Source organism: Arvicola amphibius, chromosome 5 (assembly GCF_903992535.2).
Source record: "Arvicola amphibius chromosome 5, mArvAmp1.2, whole genome shotgun sequence".
Taxonomy (NCBI): Eukaryota; Metazoa; Chordata; class Mammalia; order Rodentia; family Cricetidae; genus Arvicola; species Arvicola amphibius.
The window spans coordinates 49,694,121-49,712,878 of record NC_052051.1 but is presented as its reverse complement, the minus strand read 5'-3'; the positions used below and the strand labels follow the sequence as shown (position 1 = coordinate 49,712,878).

General features: G+C 43.9%; 1 protein-coding gene across 1 annotated transcript in view; it reads right to left on the bottom strand.

Annotated features, from left to right (window-relative positions):
- Positions 1-18,758, bottom strand: part of Fam227b (family with sequence similarity 227 member B) — a 161,971-nt gene that overhangs the window by 2,383 nt on the left and 140,830 nt on the right. The window contains exons 12-17 of the mRNA XM_038329974.1: positions 16,710-16,807; positions 15,765-15,767; positions 13,462-13,624; positions 3,455-3,530; positions 2,459-2,533; positions 539-608 (exon numbers count right to left, since the gene is read on the bottom strand). Of these exons, the coding sequence (XP_038185902.1) occupies positions 539-608; positions 2,459-2,533; positions 3,455-3,530; positions 13,462-13,624; positions 15,765-15,767; positions 16,710-16,807 (485 nt within the window). The remainder of the gene's footprint in view (positions 1-538; positions 609-2,458; positions 2,534-3,454; positions 3,531-13,461; positions 13,625-15,764; positions 15,768-16,709; positions 16,808-18,758) is intronic.

Below are 18,758 nucleotides of genomic sequence, written 5' to 3'. Positions count from 1 at the left end.
CCTTTGGAAACTAAGATCCTCCAGCCCTACCAGTACTGCTTCAAAGCCTCAGAGGAGCGGAAAAGGAAGGGCCCAGGGAAACGAACAGGAACTCTCCATCCCTTTCTTTTCTTGTCACATCTGAGCTCCGTTTGGAGTCCTGTCATGGCTCCCTTGTGTTTCGATGGGTGGAGGGCAGGAGGCATTCTTTTCACATAGCTGATGGCATCATACAGCTTTGTTGAATTATTAATAAAACACAACTTAAAGCACCAATAATTTCCTCTCCTTTCTATCCAAATGCACTTTACGGGGTCCAGTTACAGAAACTGTCCCAGGGACTGTTTTAGAAGCAAGCAATGAGGACAACGGGCATGAGGTTATTAGTGTGCTTTGGAATGCGTTGTCTCCCCTTTGGAGTGGACGGCCAGTGATAAGAATGCACTGCTTCTGCCACTGCAGCTTGGGTGTAACTGCGCACCGCTTAGGAAACATTGCGAGGTCTGGAGGCAAGAAGCTGTGGAGAGAACTCTCAATTATTTCCAGGAGGGAAACATACCATTTTATGTAGAAAATTCTCAAAATCTATTTTGACTTCTTGGATGCTTTTGGAAGCCTTTGCCTGGAGCCTAATGGAATAAAGCAAAACACTTGAGCAAACGGACTGTTCACGCGCATCTCCCAGCCAGTGTTTGCAAAGAATGTGCTCTGCTCTTGCTGGCCTTTTTACATGTATTAATGCAGCTACCTCATTACTGCTGTAGCAAGCAGGGATAACTTTTATCCTTTTTCTCCATGAGGAAACTGGTTCAGCTAGGCAATGTTGCTGTCGGTACCCCACACAGAAGGATAGAGAGCGGATGATTTTTAATCCAAGCATTTCCTTCAGGCCTTAGTTCCTACCACCTTGTGACTCTCTACCCAGTAGAAGTCTGTCCCCTTCAGCTAGACACATCACACAGCGTTACCCTAACTGCCTCCACTGGGCGGCGGTTGTGGGGGACTTTCCACAGTGGTGTAGGGGAAGACGAGGTGATGGGCAAGGCACATTTGTGCAAGGGTGTGTTCTAGGCCAAGCTTCTTGAAGAAGAGAATCCCTAGGATCTTTCAGCATTTTAGGCAGCAACTACTCAACTCAGAAACACGACAGTTGATGCTGCAGGCACCAGGAGTCCCCAACTCCTGACGCCTTTTCTTTTGTGCACCCCTTGAGTTGTGTGTTAATCTTAGACTCATTTGTACTTCGTTTTGTTAAAATCTACTCATCTATGCCTCCTGGTCTTATTGGGATATAAGTCACATTTTACAACATACAGTTCAAGAGTTTTGTATGTTCACAGAGTTTTTTGACCACCCTCACTGTCTAGTTGCTGCTTTCTGATCGTGTTTGCTCTTCATGAGTCTCATAACTGTCTGTGCAGGGTAATACGGTGAGCCTGTTCCTGTGAGTGCTGCATGGGTTGACTGTCCGCAAGAGCATTCCACCTTCCTGTTCTCCTTGCCTGATGCACGGTTCTTTGAATGCAGATTCGGATCCTGAAAACCATTCCATGTTCTGAGCTTCCCAATTCCCACAGGACTCTGTTCCTGTGGGCTCTGACTTGAGTCCCTGGGAATTTGATGTCCTAATTCATGGGATTCAAATGGGAATAGTAGCTGATAGTTTTTGTTTTTGCTTTTGTTTTTCTTTTGTCTGGGGGATAAGATTTTTAGGCGATGGGTTGGACTTTCTCTGGTAACTGGGAAGGCGGAATATTTATAGAGACTCTTCAGTCTCTCAGGAGGCTTATAGGACTGCATCGTCTGAGTAGAGGAAATCAGTCAGTCCACCTCAACTCTTTGTACTTCCCATTTTATACTCCAATTTATAAAATGAGTTAAATCAGCCAAATTATCCCTGCTTCATTGGGGAAACATGTTTACATGTGTAGAGGAAGTAGCAGGGACAGAAGTGACATGGGACTGTAGTCCCAGAGAGGCCAACGGAAGGGCTGTTTTCTAGTTCATGTCTTTCCCAGGTAGGGCATAGTTACAGGCTAAGTGCTATGGCTGGAGTAAAAATAGATAATCATAATGTTTAGAAATAAATTAAGTTGGCAGAAGGTGATTTTTTTTTAAAAAAAGTAAACGAGTTAGTGGGTTGTTTTTTAGATCCACGGTTCTTAACCCCTGCATGTCAACCCCCAGGTTTCCTAAGACCATTGGAAAACACACATATTTACATCTATAACAGTAGCAAAATTACAGTTATGAAGTAGCAATGAAAATAATTTGTTGGTGGTCACCATAAGGAACTGTATTAAAGGGTTGTGACATTAGGAAGGTTGAGAACCACTCTGTTGATGGACTGTTAAGTAGGATATAATTCTTTTTGGATATTTAATATGTGTTTACATGACAAACCCACTGTGGTTTTTCTGTGAATTTGTTTGTCAATTAAAAGTGACTTAAGCCCTACAGAGTTTAGTACTATACAAACCGGATAAGCTCTTTGTCAATTTTTTCCTGTTGCTCTTTCAGGGCCTTGATATCTTCTCTGATTCTTTGCTTGGCTCTGTAGAATATAAATAAAACTCCATCAGCATTTAGAGTTAACATTTAAAAGAAAAGCAGCCAGTCCTACACGGGGAGCAATACAGCAACAAGCCCTTTGTTTCCAGGGACTGAATGGTGTGCTAACCCTCCCCACATTCCCTTTTAGAACCTGTGCCGGTGTGCTGTCACACCTGGCATGACCTGTGCCAGCCCCTCACTGTGTCTGTCAGAGCCTGATAGCCCCTAATATGTGGGGATGCTGGGGAGGGTGGAGAAAGGGGACACATAGGGAGAGGAGCATAGACTGTGTCTTGCATACTGGGTAGGACTACCCTGGCTGTTCCTTCATCTCCCTGAACTCCCAAGGCTGGGTCTGGTCCCTCTTTCCCCCAGAGTCTTTAGAAGTGGATCGTGCCAGGTTTTTCTTGTAAAACTTCATGGGCATTCTTGCATAGCCCATTCCTAGCTCGCTAGCACATAAACGTGTCATGACTGTCCAGGAGCAATCTCTCAGATCAAGCACAAGCAGAAAATGTTCCCCGAGAGAACATTTTCCAAGAGTTCACCCTGTCTCGGTCTCTGCATTACCTCCCAGCTGTCACCCCAGTTCCAGATGCAGCTTCCACAGTGCACGACACTGTGCTGCTTTCCAGGTCCTCTTGTAAGGTGGCGATGCTCCAGTTTGTTGCCCAGTGACCTGGTCTTCCTACATTTGGGGTGTACCCTACAGGAAGGCTTCCTACCCACTCTAGTCCCTGACAGTCGTCAGATTCCATGATCACTACATGGATACTTGACATGAGAAATTAATCTGAGAATCTATAAGGTGTTAAGCAAGACCCCCCCCCCCATCAGTAGAGATTAAGTTCAGGCAATTTCTACTATCACTTCTAGTTATTAAAACATGGTATATTACAGCCACAGCGCTGCTCCAGCTTACCTCCTGAAATCTTTTTGGTTCTTTGCAAATTTCCTCTTGGCCTCCTTGATGATCTCACAGTATGTCGTAGCAGGTGGTGTGCTGGGCTTACAGTCAAGGGATGATTTCCAGTTGTGAATATTTGGGAAAGGTAAATGGGACCCTTCTTAGGGAAATTATAGGGACCATCTGGCCTGGGTGTCCTCTCTTAAGGCTTCAAGTGTAAATGTTAATGCCTTGTTTGTTGTTATAGAGAACTGAGAGGAAAGACCACTTTTCAGCCTGCTTTAAGCTTGTGTCCCTAGGCATCGTAACTTAATAGTTTTAGAAATCCTGTATTTGTTGGTGTGTGTGTGTGTGTGTGTGTGTGTGTTTAAAAACAGAAATTTGTTAAACTTTTAGTAAGCATTAAAATTCTACCCCAATTTTGCAATCTTGTTTAAGTATTAACTTTGTAATCTACTGAGAGCTCCATAGTCTGTCTCTTCTAGGAGGCTCAGGGGGTAACCACCAATCATTGTAGATGCTCAATTTGACCTAATCCCAGCATGTGGGAAGCTGAAGTCACAAATTCCAGGACAGCCTGGGTTACATAGTAATGAAATACACCTTTAATCCCAGTAGCCACACTAGTTGCCATAGAAATCAGGCAGTGCATGACTTTAATCTCAGTGGTGCATGCCTTTAATCCCAGCCCTAGAGAGGATTTTAAGACAGGAGGAGACAGTTCTCAGACATAGTCTCATTCTGAGATTCCTGGAGGCAGGATCGTCATTTTGGACTGAGGTAGAAGTTAAGAGCCAGTGGCTGGCTGTTTTGCTTTTCCTACCTTCAGATTGAACCCCAATTTCTGTCTCTGGGTTTTTATTAATCGTGTTTCATACAGTGAAAACATTAACATAGTCAGAAGAGAAAGCTCCCCCATATTTCTGCATGTGTACCCGCTCTCTCACATGATTTTAACATAAGAGTTGGCATCTTGCAACGATGGCATTACAAATCTTCCACACATACAGGTCTGGGGTAACTGCTGTAGACAGACAAGATTTGTTGCTTCTTGTTGTCTAGATGCTGCCAGGCTGGTCTTGAACTTGTGACCTCCAGTGATCCTCCCACCTCACTCCCCAAGATGCTAGCACTTCAGGTATCCACCACTGTGCTCTGCTGAAGGAGCTATTTTAAAGTTTGCAAAACCATTCATCGAGGGCCTGTGCCTGAGATGCTCTGATGTCCAGATGTTGTATCTTGGTGTCTGTATAGGAACACACACATTGTCCTGCCCAAGAGTCCAAGGGTGGAGGTGTGCATATTTTAGCTTAGTTGGGAACTGGGGCAGGCATATCGTAGGGAAAAGGTAGTTGTCTCACTACCTACCTGAACAAGGACCCTTCAATCCCAGATCCACCTAACCTTCCCTCAGCACCAGCCTCAGAACAGAGGACCTAAAATTATCAGGTTGCTTCCACTGCCTGCATGGGGCACTCTTTGTCACATTGATGCACCAAAATTCTTAGCTTCTCTGGGGAAAAAAAACTACAGAAAGTATTATTGTTGTGGTAGATGAGTTGGAATAGTTAATGACGTGCTTTTCCAGGTAGGGATGAATCTTAGAATGCAACCATTGCCTGCTATTACTTAATGAATCCCCTAGAACACTGGTTAGAAATTAGCCTTTGTCCCTTTGCACAGGTCTGCTGTGTCCTAAGTGTGACTTGCATAGGTGGGCTTCTGTGAGGTGATCTGTGTGGCATTTTGGGCAAATTGGGTTTTCCAAGAACATACTATTGGAACTGAAATAGAGTTCTGTTTAAGTTCCTAGAAATTTTCCAGTTTGAAGATGTGGCTTTATCGAAATGAGCTGCGTATAAGTTCTAAAGACATTCTAATTATTACAAAGTTTGATTCTTATTGTCCTGTACTGTACAGTGTAGTTCTGGGCCATATTATGTAGTGTTGGTGAGGACCTCAGCGTTCTCTTATATTACTTAATAGCAATGGTTTTCAGTAGACTTTTGTTAATGTGTGTTAATGAGTGTCCTAATTTTTATTCTCTTCAGACACTTAAAGCCATGATTTTATCCCAGCTGAAGAAATATAGAATACTTAAAAGTTGTAAATTATAAATAATGACTGTTTTCTGCCCCTCTGGGAAAGCTGTGGCAACATGTTTTCCAGTTCCCCTGTCTGTATTGGCCTCTCACCCCATGCATGGCTCCAAGGGTGCAGAGCAAGCCACTACATGGAGAAGGAGCCATTTGGGGACAAATAAAATTGTTCTCTTCTGAATGTCACAATGGCTGTGGTTGGGCTGTACCTAACCAAGACTGAGACATCTCAGAGGCCTCAGTCAGAGTCTGGAGTCTGCACTCACCATGTAGCAGGAAAGAGCGGATCACAGAAGCTGTGGGGTCCAATTACAAATGAGGAAACTGAGGCTCAGATGAAATCTTCTCGTTACAAGACAAGGCAGGCAGCCATAAGACAACAGGACCATGTAGCTCATGGATGTGATGGAGAATTAGAGACTACCACTGTAAAAATTCCTCTTAATGTAAAGATTTTCTTTCTCTCTCTCTCTCTCTCTCTCTCTCTTTCTTTCTCTCTTTCTCTTTCTCTCCTTCCTTCCTTCCTTCCTTCCTTCCTTCCTTCCTTCCTTCCTTCCTTCCTTCCTTCCTTCCTTCCTTTCTTTTCTGTTTTTGAGACATATTTCAGCATGTAGCCCAGCTGTCCTGGAACTTTCCCTGTTGACCGGGTGGGCTGGCCTTGAACTCACAGAGATCCATGCACCTCTGCCTCCCAAGTGCTGGGATTAAAGGTGTGCACCACTCCACCCAGCTATAACGCTTTTCTTTTCCCTCATTAAACCATGGAATAGAGCTGACACAAGCACTAGAAAGCAATGCACAAATCAAGATCTTAATAGCAGCTTCACTGTGGAAAGCAAGGGACACATTAAAACAGATCAACAGTAACGCCCTGTGCTTCTCAAGTTTCCCCTGACTCTGAGACCTCATTTCTCCTTTTGTTCTGAGCAGTGTCCTCCGAGGATGGGTCACGTGGTGGACCTCTACTGTAGTTAATGACTCAAGGGAGAATCTCAGAATGATGGCAAATGTTCTCTCTTTTGAAAAAGTAGTTATTGTGTGTGTGTGTGTAATGTGTGTGATAAATGTGTTAATGTGTAATGTATGTGACTATGTGTGAGTAATGTGTGTGATGTGTATGTGATATATATCTGTGTGGTGTGTGTGATGTGAGTGTATGTGATGTGATGTGCATGTTGTGATGTATGTATGATGTGTGATGTGGTGTGTGTGTGTGTGATGTAATGTGTGTATGTATGTGTGTGATGTGATGTGTATGTGTGTGATGTGATGTGTGTATGTATGTGTGTGATGTGATGTGTGTGTGTGTGATGTGATGTGATGTGTGTGATGTGATGTATGTGTGTGTGATGTGATGTGTGTATGTATGTGTGTGATGTGATGTGTGTGATGTATGTGTGTGATGTGTGTGTGTGTGTGTGTGTGTGTGTGTGTGTGACTTTTGTTCTGTCCTTCCCCAGTCAGTTGGGGATTGAACTCAGGTCATCAGGCCTTTCTTCACAGAGCTTCTTGAGAATGATTCTCTTGACTAGATGGTTTATCATCCACAGTATACAGATTATATGCACATATATATGCACCCATACCCGCACACAGTGGTGTATACTCTTAGTACACCTGAGAGCTTATGGGACAACTTTCTCTTTCATGATTGGGGAAGTTTTCCAGGCACAAGCCCAGTGTACCAGAGCTTCTTCACCATACCTCATCCTTGCTTGGGTCAGGATAACTGTAAATGGCTGCTCTGTAAATATCAGAGAGTATCTATCCATTTGATACTCAGGGGAGTGTCTCTAGACATTCATTACCAAATGTCCCCTAATTATCAAAGTCACTCCTGCTAGGCCACTTTCTGTTTACCAGTCTCTCCTCTCTTCCGGCAGGCAATTCAGAGACAGATTTTATGGCGCACTGCTCCTAACTAAAAGGCCACCCTCTGGCTGGCGGAGTGACAGTTAAGAGGCTTTGGTCAGGGAGGTGTAGGGCGTAGGGTGCAGTAGAAACAGTGAATGCAGTGTTAACATGGCCATGGTGAGAATCTCAGCCTCAGATTTCCTTTGTGGTCTCTGTGTGAGGGAGTGACCACTGTGCACCACTTCCTTCTCACTTGTGATTACGGCCTAGGCTGCCGGCCTCCAGAGACCTCCTAGAGTGACTAGCTAATACCTCGGCCCTGTGCTGTACCTAATAAACACACCAAGGTCGCAGGTTGCCAGCAGTACTAGGTGCCACTGTATTAGAGTGAACACCCCCAGCTGATCCCAGGTTTCCTGTCTATGTGTCTGTGTGTCTGTCTTTTCATCATTTCCTCGCAGTCCCTGATGAGGATCCCAGGGTCCAAGTAATTGGGAGATGCTCCATGGTTGCCTTTGCTTCCTTGTAAGCCGGGGTGGGGGGGGGGGGGGAAGGCCTCAGCACCAGCTTCTCCCACATGACTGCTTCGCAGCCGTGACAGCCCACAGCCCTGTGCTCAGGGAGCACCCATCAGTGTCTGCCTAAGAAGAGAATCAGGCCACCTGGAGAGCAGGTGGTTTCATGGAGAGAGCGATGTCCTCATTCTCAGAGTGAGCTGAGGTCTGCCGTGGGTGCTTGCTGGGAAAAGAGATTTCAGCTTTGGGGGCTACAGTTGAGGCGTCTTGTGGGAAACCTCACAGCCAATGGAAAGAAGCAAGATCACAGAGGGAGAGAAACCACGATGAGTGTCAGGCAGGTCTCTGTTTCAGCGAGCAGCTGTGACTGGCAGCCCGCAGAGGAAAGCAAGGACGCAAGGGAGGGGTCTGAATGTGGGGGCTGGAGCCTGGTGGTGGGCGGGGTAGCAGATGCACTGGCAGAAGGAGGGACAGTCACCCTGGGCTGAAACCTATAAAAACAGGAAGAGGGGAAAGAAGTGCCAAATACCAAAGATAATACAGGAAACACAAACTTTTCTAGAACAAATAAAATGGAATCATATTCTGCTGTCTGTGACGTGACTGAAGCAAGAAGCATAGTTTACCATTTTGGAGAAAGAAAAAAAATAAAATAGGAAAGTGACATGAAGTCAAGGAAAGTCAGTTATTTTTGAGTGTTTTAGAGTCTCCTCTCTTCCCGGGTTCCAGAAACCTTGTATTTAAGACCCCTAAGAAAGAAGATAAGCCCCAGCAGCCTGCCAGCGGGTGAGAGTCCTGTGGGCAGGCTACTCCACCACCACCGCCCACTGGACTCTGTAACCTACGAGACCCACTCTGCCAGCCAAACCCACTAAACCAATCAACCTCCCCCTGGCCAATCAAACCCCCCAACACCAGCAGTTCCTAGAGGTACAAGAACCACCTGTATCAACTGGAAGAAGGGAGTGACTAATATCCCAGTTAAACTGCCCAATCTCTAGGCCCTACGCTCTCCCCATCCCATCATGGCTTCAGCAATGAGCCAGCAGGTAAAAGTCCACTCTACCACCATCACCACTGCCCACTGGGTTTTGTAGCCTACAAGACATACTCTACTGCCCAGACCGGCCAAACACATCATCTTCCCCCTGACCAACCATCTCCAGCAACATCAGCATCCTCCTGAGGCAAAGCTACACCCACACCAGTGGGAAGAACAGAGCCTATAGGCACAAGTAAAGTCCCCGCCACTCAGAAGAACTGGATGATACTCTGGATCTTGGTACCCAACCCCCCACAGACCTCAGTTGGGGCAACTCTACTCAACCAGACTGCCAGCTAATTACCAGAGCCCTTGGCCATGTAGGCCAAAAGATAATAAAAGAAACAGACAATAAAGGAGCAAAAGTCCCATTTAACAAAGACATCACAGGAATCAAGTCCTGTACCTATGATTATCCTAAATCCAGATGGTTAAATGGCAGTGTAAGAATACATTCAACAACATAAAGAGCGATATGGCACAACCAGAGCCTAGCAGTTCTACAACAGCAAGATCTGAACATCCCAGTGCAGATAAAGCAGAAGAAAATGAATTTAAAATAACCTTGTGAAGATGATAGAGGCCCTTAAAGAGGAAATTAAAAATTCCTTTAAAGACAAACAAAAAATTGGGAGAAATTAGCAAATCCCTTCAAGAAATCCAAGAAAATCAAGAAAAAACAAACAGGTAAATGAAACAGTTCAAGATTTGAAAATAGAAATAAAGGCAATAAAGAAAACACAAACTGAGGAATTCTGGAAATAGAAAATCTGGGTAAACAAACATTTCTTACATTCTGTTGGTTATCTGGCAAATATAACCAACAGAATGTAAGAGATGGAAGAGACAATCTCAGGCATTGAATATATGGCAGAGGAAATAGAGTCAATGGTCAAAAAAACCCATAAAATTCAACAAATTCTTAACACAAAACATCCAGGAAATCTGGGACATCATGAAAAGGCCAAATGTAAGAATAGTAAAGATAGGAGAAGAATTCCAGCTCAAAGGCACAGAAAATATATTCAACAAAATCATAGAGAAAAACTTTCTCAAACTAAAGAAGGGCATGCCTATGAAGGTATAGAAGCTTACAGAACAACAAATTGACTGTACCAGAAAAAGTCCCCTCGCCACATAATAATCAAAACACTAAACATACAAAATAAAAAAAACAAATATTAAGAGCTCCAAAGGAAAGAGGCCAAGTAACATATAAACGCAGACCTATAAGAATCATACCCAACTTCTCAGTGGAGACACTGAAAGCCAGAAGGTCCTGGACAGACGCTTTGCAGACACCAAGAGACCACAGATGCCAGTCCAGACTACTATATCCAGCAAATTTTTCAGTTGCTGTAGATAGAGACAACAAGATAGTCTGTGACAAAACCATCTCCAAACATTACCTATCCACAAATCCTGCCCTAGAGAAAGTACTAGAAGGAAAACTCCAACCCTAGGAAGTTAGCTGTACCTAAGAAAACACAGGCAATAGATAGATAACCTCATACTTGCAAATCCCAAAGAAGAGAAACACACACACACTATCACCACCACCACCAATGGAATAAAATATTAACAGGAACCAACAACCATTGGTCATTAATATCTCTTAATATCAATGGACTCAATTTGCCTATAAAAAGACACAGGCTTACAAAATGGATACAAAACCAGAACCCACAATAAAAACCTGACCCCTAACAGAGCGGCCATACTGGTAGTTTCTCTCCTGTTCCTTCACCCCATACAGTAACATGTTTATTACTCCAAAATCCGAAGTTTGGCTGAGAAGTCAGCAGCCCAACCTAATCACCTAAAGCAACTGTATTCTTGCATTTTACTGTTAGAGTAACAACAAGTTGGCCAGTTGTGGTGTTTTGTACTTTTTTTAAACAAAAAAAAATGTAACTTAAACTGAGTTTGTAACAAGAAAGGACCACAGCTTACGGACATTTTCCTAATTACTTCTGGCTTCGGCTGGCTGCAGAATACCTACGGTGCACATGCCTGCACTCGGCCTCACAGGACAAAACCCTTTTGTTCTGTGTGTTCTTAAAAAACAATTTCCACTTCAAAAGTCCTCATCCTCCACACTTTTAACTGGAAGTTTTCTAAAAGAGATTTAGCCCCCACCCAGGGAGCGAAGAATAGCTTCAAGTAAAAGTCATCTAAAAATAGAATGAAATGCACTCTTACCAAGAGCAAGATTAAAATACTTCGCCCGTCCTTTATCTGATGATGCTTTCATGATCTTTTCTTCCTCTGCAATATGCAAGAAGCAGAGCTATGTCCAGTTTGCCACTGTGTCCTTGGGATGTCACCAGAGAAATACAGACAAGGCTTTTACTCAGAACCTCTCCAGTGCTTCTTGATGTCTCGTTGCTTCATTCTATCCCCACTCTCTTGGCCTCACTGGTGCCATTTGCTCAGATCATCTTGAGACTGGATCCTGTAGACAAATATTCTTGCACACAATGATGCGGAAGCAGCCAGCATCCCTGAAGAGCTAGTTCCATGGAAAGGCAACCTGGAGACCCCCTTCCCTCTTCTCTCAGGATAAGGTACCCTGATCAAGGTCCGCTGGCTCAACACTGTGCACTTCATCTATGTGTCGAATACAGTCCTTATGCTTCAGGAAATGGGAGGAAAACCCACTTTCTGTGGATTCTGTTATTTCTGTGCATACAAAGCCTGCTTTGCAGAATCTGATCATGCCGCCATCCTCAGAGGCCAGTGAGCAGCAGCTCTGAGAAACTGAGGAGAAAGTGAGACTAGGAAGTGCTAAAGGGAGCATGTGAGGGTGGCCATAAAAAGGCCGTCTCCTTAGTGGACCTGGTAAAATTTACAGTGTGGGTAGGCTGAAGACGGACTGTGGCCATATCCCTAGCATACAACATATTGCCCAGAATGTAATAGGTTTTTGCCCAATGTTAGGTATCTGCAAGAAACAGCTTGGACCCTGGACTTGGGTAACTGATAGCACACCCAGGTGAGAAGGTAGACTCAGACACTTAGTGAGCAGGAGTTGAAATATCTGGAAAATAAGTAGCCAGATTAGAATCCAGAATGAGGGGAGGGGTGGAGGCAGAAAGCTCAGGAAAGGGTGAACACCAAGATATATGAGAGAGACTGCAGGTAAGACTCCCTCTGCTCACCGCAAGAGACTGGTCTCTCAGTAACATCCCTCTAAAAAGTGTGTTGCTAAGGGAATGACCAGGTGGCTCAGGGTGTGAAAGAATTTGCCACAGAAGCCTGACAACCTGAGTTTGGTTCCCAGAACCTACAGTCCCACAGCAACTCCTGAAAGTTGTGTTTTGGCCCCACATCCCCCGGCTGAGATATCCAGTCTCATTGACCACAACTATCCTGTTCTTGGCTTTTCCACTGGGAGGCAGCCACTGTGGACTACCGGTACCACAGCCTGTGAGCCACTCTGATAAATCCCCTTTAGCACAACAGTTTATTATTAATATACTCATGCATTGTCTGCTCATTGATATTTTTACTAATAATTAATACTTTCTTCATTAAATTAATTTGTAATTCATCCTATCAGTTCTGTTCCTTTAGAGAACTCAGACTAGGAGAGTAACCAACCACTTTCTGGTTAGGTTTTATTTTTAACATTTTGTCTTATAGCAGGATGGACCTGGTCATCCCTGAGTTCATCCCTTAGCATGACTGAGAAGGAGCTCCAGCAGGCAACAGACAGATCGCGGTTGTGCCACTTCCTTGTTTTTGAAACCTTACATTTATACTTTTATAAGCTATATTTATATTTGTGCTGCATTATTATCACCACCCTATGGTTTCTTTTAAGGAGTGGTTTTAAGCTACTGCTCCATTAATGCATATTAATGTAATTTAAATAGGTGACGGAATTTATCAATTTCCTTATTACCTAAAAGGAAAGCAGTGATGGGCTGGGCCGTTAACAAGTCACGTGAGCGCAAGGATCTACTGTTCCCACTTCAGAGGAGAGTGCAGATGGAGACCAGAGCTCAATCGGGGCATCTGTCTACCAAGGATTTGTAGAGTGTAGATATTGTGAAGAAAAATCATATGCAGAGGGAAGGTCTGCAATAGACCCAGTTAGGGTTCCTCTGTGTCTACAGTGAGCCCTGAACCATGATGGGTATTTTTCATGTGTGCAAAGTATCCACAAGTAAAGCATTCATAAGACCCTCTTTGGGGAATCCAACGACCAACAATTACGTCAAATGTGCACGAAGCAACAAAGTGGCAAGACAGATTTTTGGGAGGGGCCTCAGCACGACCATACTGGAGGGCGGGACTTCGTGTTTCCTTCGCTTTGCTTACAAGGTAGAGCACAATCTTGATGCTAAAAGTGAGAACAGTGAAACCAGACATGCTGGAGAAGCAAACAAGGCTTAAGCAAATGCTACATAAAGTGCCAGTCAAAACACACTTAAAAACTGGGACACAAGGTCGGCCGTTTCCGGTGCCTTAGAAACCAATTGTTTTGAAGCCGAGCTTAGGAAGGATATGGCTCTCGGAGTATCTTGGTGAATTTACTTCCTTTTTTGTTATGAGCGACAGAAATACCACCTGTCTCGTGCATCTTAAGATAGTACAAAATTAGCGGGCTTTGACCTCCAAAATTAAAGAGAACGCGGTGAAACTCCGGACCAAAGCTCCTGTAGTGCGACTGTGGGAGGAGGAAGAGAGCACAGGTTCAGTTCTCTCTTCTCTCTTGAAGAGCTGTAAATAAACCTACACAGTAAGGATGAAGAAAATTCCCATTGGGTGCATCGAAACACATAAAAGGAAATCCTATAAAACATCCTTTATTTTCATGTCTGTGAGGGTTTTGCCTGTACTATGTATGCAGTGCCAGGAGAGGACAGAAGGCAGTGTCAGATCCTCTGGAGCTGGAGATGGTTGTGAGCCACCATGTGGGTGTTGAAAGCTGAACCCCAGGTTCTCTGCAAGAGCAGCCAGTGCTCCTAACCACTGAGCAATCTCTCCAGTCGCTTCTTGATGAAGGGGATTTACCAGCTTCTTAGGCTAAAGTGTTTGCAAGAATGTTCTTTCAGGATGCTGTTTTCTAATTTTATCCATCCATCCATCCATCCATCCATCCATCCATCCATCCATCCCACCATCCCTCCATCCATTATCATCTATTACTAATATATTAGCTATCGTGAGACAGTTGGTTTCATTATGATGAGTATATCATTGCATCTCGCTTATATTTTCTCTTTACTATCATATCCAGGCTCTCTCCAAGTTACACCTTAATTGTCCCTCTTCTGCTGCCCCCCCCCCCACAATCCTACTTGAAAGTGGGATTTTTTTCTTCCCCCTCTGTTAGTTCTGCTCGTTAGTTCTCTCCTATTTCCTTCTTTTACACCTCCTCCTTTTTCCCTTATAGCCCCTTTCACTTCCATGTCCTATATAGACGTATAAATACATATTCATGGGGCTGGAGAGATGGCTCAGCGGTTAAGAGCACTGACTGCTCTTCCCGAGGACCCGGGTTCAATTCCCAGCACCCACATGGCACTCACAACTGTCTGAAGATCCAGTTCCAGGGGATCTGACACCTTCACACCAATGCACATAAAATAAAGTTAAATAAACCATAAGAAAAAATTAAAAAATACACATTCATGTTTAAACCGAGATTCCCTGGACGAAGGAAAATAGGCAACGTTTGTCTGTTCACGTCTGACTTATTTTGCTTGATATTATGCTTTACTTTTGTTGAATGACAAGGCTGAGATTCCATTAAGTCTGAAGAACAGGAAGAAAGGGGGGGGGGAGAGAGCACCCCTGGAAGTTACCTTCCCAGTGACCTACTTCACCTCCCACCACCCACTATTCCCCACAGCCTCTAGCAGCAACCCAGTTGGGAAACAAGCCTTCAGCATAGGAGCCTTTTAAGACGTTCCAGATCCAAGCACAAGTCTAACCGGGAAGCTGCAGGTCTTGGGCTTCTGCAACTGTAATAAACTCTTACTAATGAGTCATCTAATCTACGGCTTGACCTTTCCGAGCAGCAGCCAAAGATACGCAACGGGACGGAGCCAATGGCGTTGAAAATTGCCTTCCTTCTAGCTGCGCTTCTCTGGTGGCCTCTGAGAACCCTCCCCGTCCCCAGGGCTTGGTGAAGAGTGGATCTGTAGTTTCCATTACCTTCCTTCTGCTTTTCAGTCTGGCAATATGGCCATTAAAAAACAATGCTATGAGAACATTGTCTGCCCAGATAGACTACTACGGATTTCAATTTGTGATCTAAAAACTTACTAAATATTTAAGGCAGGAGAAGGTTTCATTAGATTAGATTATTAAAGACCAGGAAATACAGGAATGCTGAAGTCGAGAAAATCAATTTTATATGGGCACAGTTTCCACTCCTGAATAATGGTCAGACCCGAGGAGATAAACTGAAATTTTGAGGAAAAAGACTGTAACAGATGTAAAATCTGACTAGTATATAAAATAAAGATCAAATTTAGAATTTTAAGCCAACAACCTCAACTAATCTTACCTAAAGCAACACAGTGTCGTCTGAGGCATCTCCCCCTGTAAGGTCCCATAAAGGACCCTGAGGACTTCAGATAGAAATCTGAGTGTTTTCTTAACGGCTTTGACCAACTATCCCTCTCCCCGGAAGAGTGCTGTCCTGCCCACTACTCAGCCTCATCTACAGCAGATTCTAGGAACAAGGGCCTTTATAATATTTAATAAATAGCATGAGGCCCCTGCCTGTGCAAAGAGTGATGCTGGTCCAACGAGAACCATGGATGAAACCACTGCACAGAAGCTGTGTCTGCAGAGACGGGCTGACTAGCTGGAACTTCAGGAGTGTGGGAGACTGGAATGTTAGGGTTGGGTGGGGTAATTAGCTTAGGTACATTATCTCAGGCTAGCTTTCGCCCTCCGAACAGCCATAGCTGCCTAGCTCCATGTCAGAATATGTTGTGACTACTAGATAAAATCCTTTGGGAACCTATTAACTTAGCAGACCACTAGAGCCCACCCACCCCAAAGCTAAGGATGCAATCAGTGCTTTGGGGCCTCTGGGAAAATCTTCCCCATCTTGTCGTAGCCACTCTCTGAGGTACCCGTCGCTGCATTTTAAACTCACCTTAATCCATGACTTTCTTCGCTCTATAAAACTATAAAACTTCATGAAACTCATTTCACAATAGAACTTGGAATTTGGGGAAACCTAAATCTGTGTTCTCGGGCCACAGTCACTCAAAATGGCTCCAGAATAAACTATCTCTTCTCATTTCATTTAAAAACAAAGCAAACAAACAAACAGACAAAACCCCACAGAGGACCTAAGCTGTCCTCGAGGAAACAGCATCTACAGAGTCAGCTCCTCCAGGGCCACACTTAAGAAGGGAAGACAGGGCAGCCACTGCCAACATCCCACTGAGTTGTCACGGCAACCATAACAGCCATGGGGGTGCCCTAGGCCTTATCTTTGCGTGTCAACCCAAGGAGAAGCCACTGCCAAGAACTGTCCAGAAGAGAAGATAAATGCTATCCTTTTTGTTCTTTAAGAAATTTCACTAGAGATGATGGCCTTGTCAGAAGAAAATAGAACATTTAAATTTAAGATTCATATCTCCAAATAAATATCTGAACATTAAGTGTTTCTAAGACATGTGTTTGAGAATGTGCTGGCCAGAATGACTGTGTGAATCTGGGCGGTTTTAATGATACTGCAAATGGAACAAGGACAGCTCTTACAATACGGCGGAGGGGGGGCACACCTTTGCCGCTACTTTCGATGCTGTTGATTCCTCCTTGAGCACAGAGGTGGTGTGTGCTCTTGGGTTCTTTAAGATAGTTGCCACGTTGAAGTCTATAGCTAGAACAAACAAACAAAGATTTTGACAAAGTGTTTCTTCCTCCTTCACAAAAAGGCACTTTGCCCCATTTTTGCCTTTTTGCGGTGCCCCTAAGTATACGCAGAGGGATAGAAGCACAGTTAGACAGATAATATTCTTAGAGCTGCCCAAGTGGAAAAAATAAATATTCTACTCATGAGTCTACTAAGCTAGGATTTAAAGTATCCTAAATTCAGTAATTTGTATTATGCCATTCTCAAGAAATCACTCTACAAGGTAAGTAACAAGGACTGAGACAGGTTTTCTGGATACATTTCGACATTACACAACAGGAAATACTACACATTGGCCTGATACTCCAGAGGCAGGTAAGTACTTGCTACTAAGAGAAGTTAAAGCACCTGGTAGCCATGAACTGCCCTCGGAAATCAGGAGCAGATCCAAAGTAGCTTGGAATGACAATAGGCAACCGAGCTAAGAAATCATAGAAGTTTCAAAAATTTACTATTTTTTTTGTATGTTTTAACATAAGCTATTTAGCCCAGGGTAAGCGTCTCTGGCCTCAGCTTCATGTGTGCTGAGATCCCATTTTGAGTGTTTTTCTAACACAGGTCTGTGTGATCATGTTTTCTGGTTTTTGCTGAAGGTGTGAGCATTGAGGACAAAGGAAGCTCGGCTTTATGCCCACTATCCTCCGACGGGAGCTTGCCATGAAGAGCGCCCGACTGCGGTTTGAGAACCACGGTTAGCAGAAAGTATGTGTATTAACACCATGCAAAGAACCTAACCTGGGGGTGTTAATGAGAGATACAGCTTCTGTGATAAGATTTTTCTTTTAATTTAATTTTATTTTTGAGTGTGTGTGTGGGGTAGAGGTTCCAAGGGCAGAGAGCAGATACAAAAGGACAGGGTATAGTGTTTATTTGTGGTTTGATAAATAAAGCTTGCCTGAAGATCAGAGTGCTGAACTAAGCCACAGAGTGGTGGCTCACACCTGTAATCCCAGGACTGAAGACAACCCTGGGCTACACGAGATTGAATCTAAGAAGAGAAACAGAGCTCAAACAAAGCTCCAGCACTTGGGACCACACGCCTTTTATCCCAGCATTAGGGAGGTGGAGACAGAAGTGGTATGGCTGGGCAGAGAGAGGAATATAAGGGAAGAGGAGACAAGAGCTCATTGCAGTCTGAGGTTTGGTGCAGAGCATTCCAGTCTGTAATCATGCTGAGGACAGAATCACCCCTTTGTCTGAGCCTCCGTAGAGGTAAGAACTCTCAAGGGGCTTGGCTGCTTTGTTTTTCTGATCTTCAGCTTGAACCCCAATATCTGTCTCTGTGTTGTAGGCAGAGACTGCTCTTGCTTTTCCAGCTGCCCAGACCTGAATAATCACACAAACTATATTAATTACAACACTGTTCGGCCAATGACTCAGATATATTTCTAGCTAGCTCTTACATCTTGAATTAACTCCTTTTTATTAATCCGTGCATTGCCACTAGGCTGTGGCTTTACTACATTACTCTTTATTAATCTGTGCCAGTATATTACTCATTTGGCAGCTACATGGCGTCTCCTTGACCCTCCTCCCCCCCTGCACTCTCTTTATATATCTCTGTTCAGATTTTCTGCCTGGTTTTGCTCTGCTAAGCCATTGGCCGAAACAGTTTTATTTATTAGTCAATGCTAATAAAGCATACTCATAGCACACAGAGGAGAATCCACATCACTGGGTCTTTATTAATCATATTCACAGCATGCAGAGGAGAATCCACATCACTGGGTCTTTAATAATCGTTTTACAAAAGCGAGATGAGAGGGATTGGACCGCATGAGGTGAAATCCACAAAGAATCAATAAAAAATTAAAACAAAAAAATTAAAGAAAGAAAAGTCTCCATGGAGTCTGCCACTTGAAATGCACTGTAAATTAAAAATACAGTAATTTCTTTTTTTTTGCATTTATTTATTGTA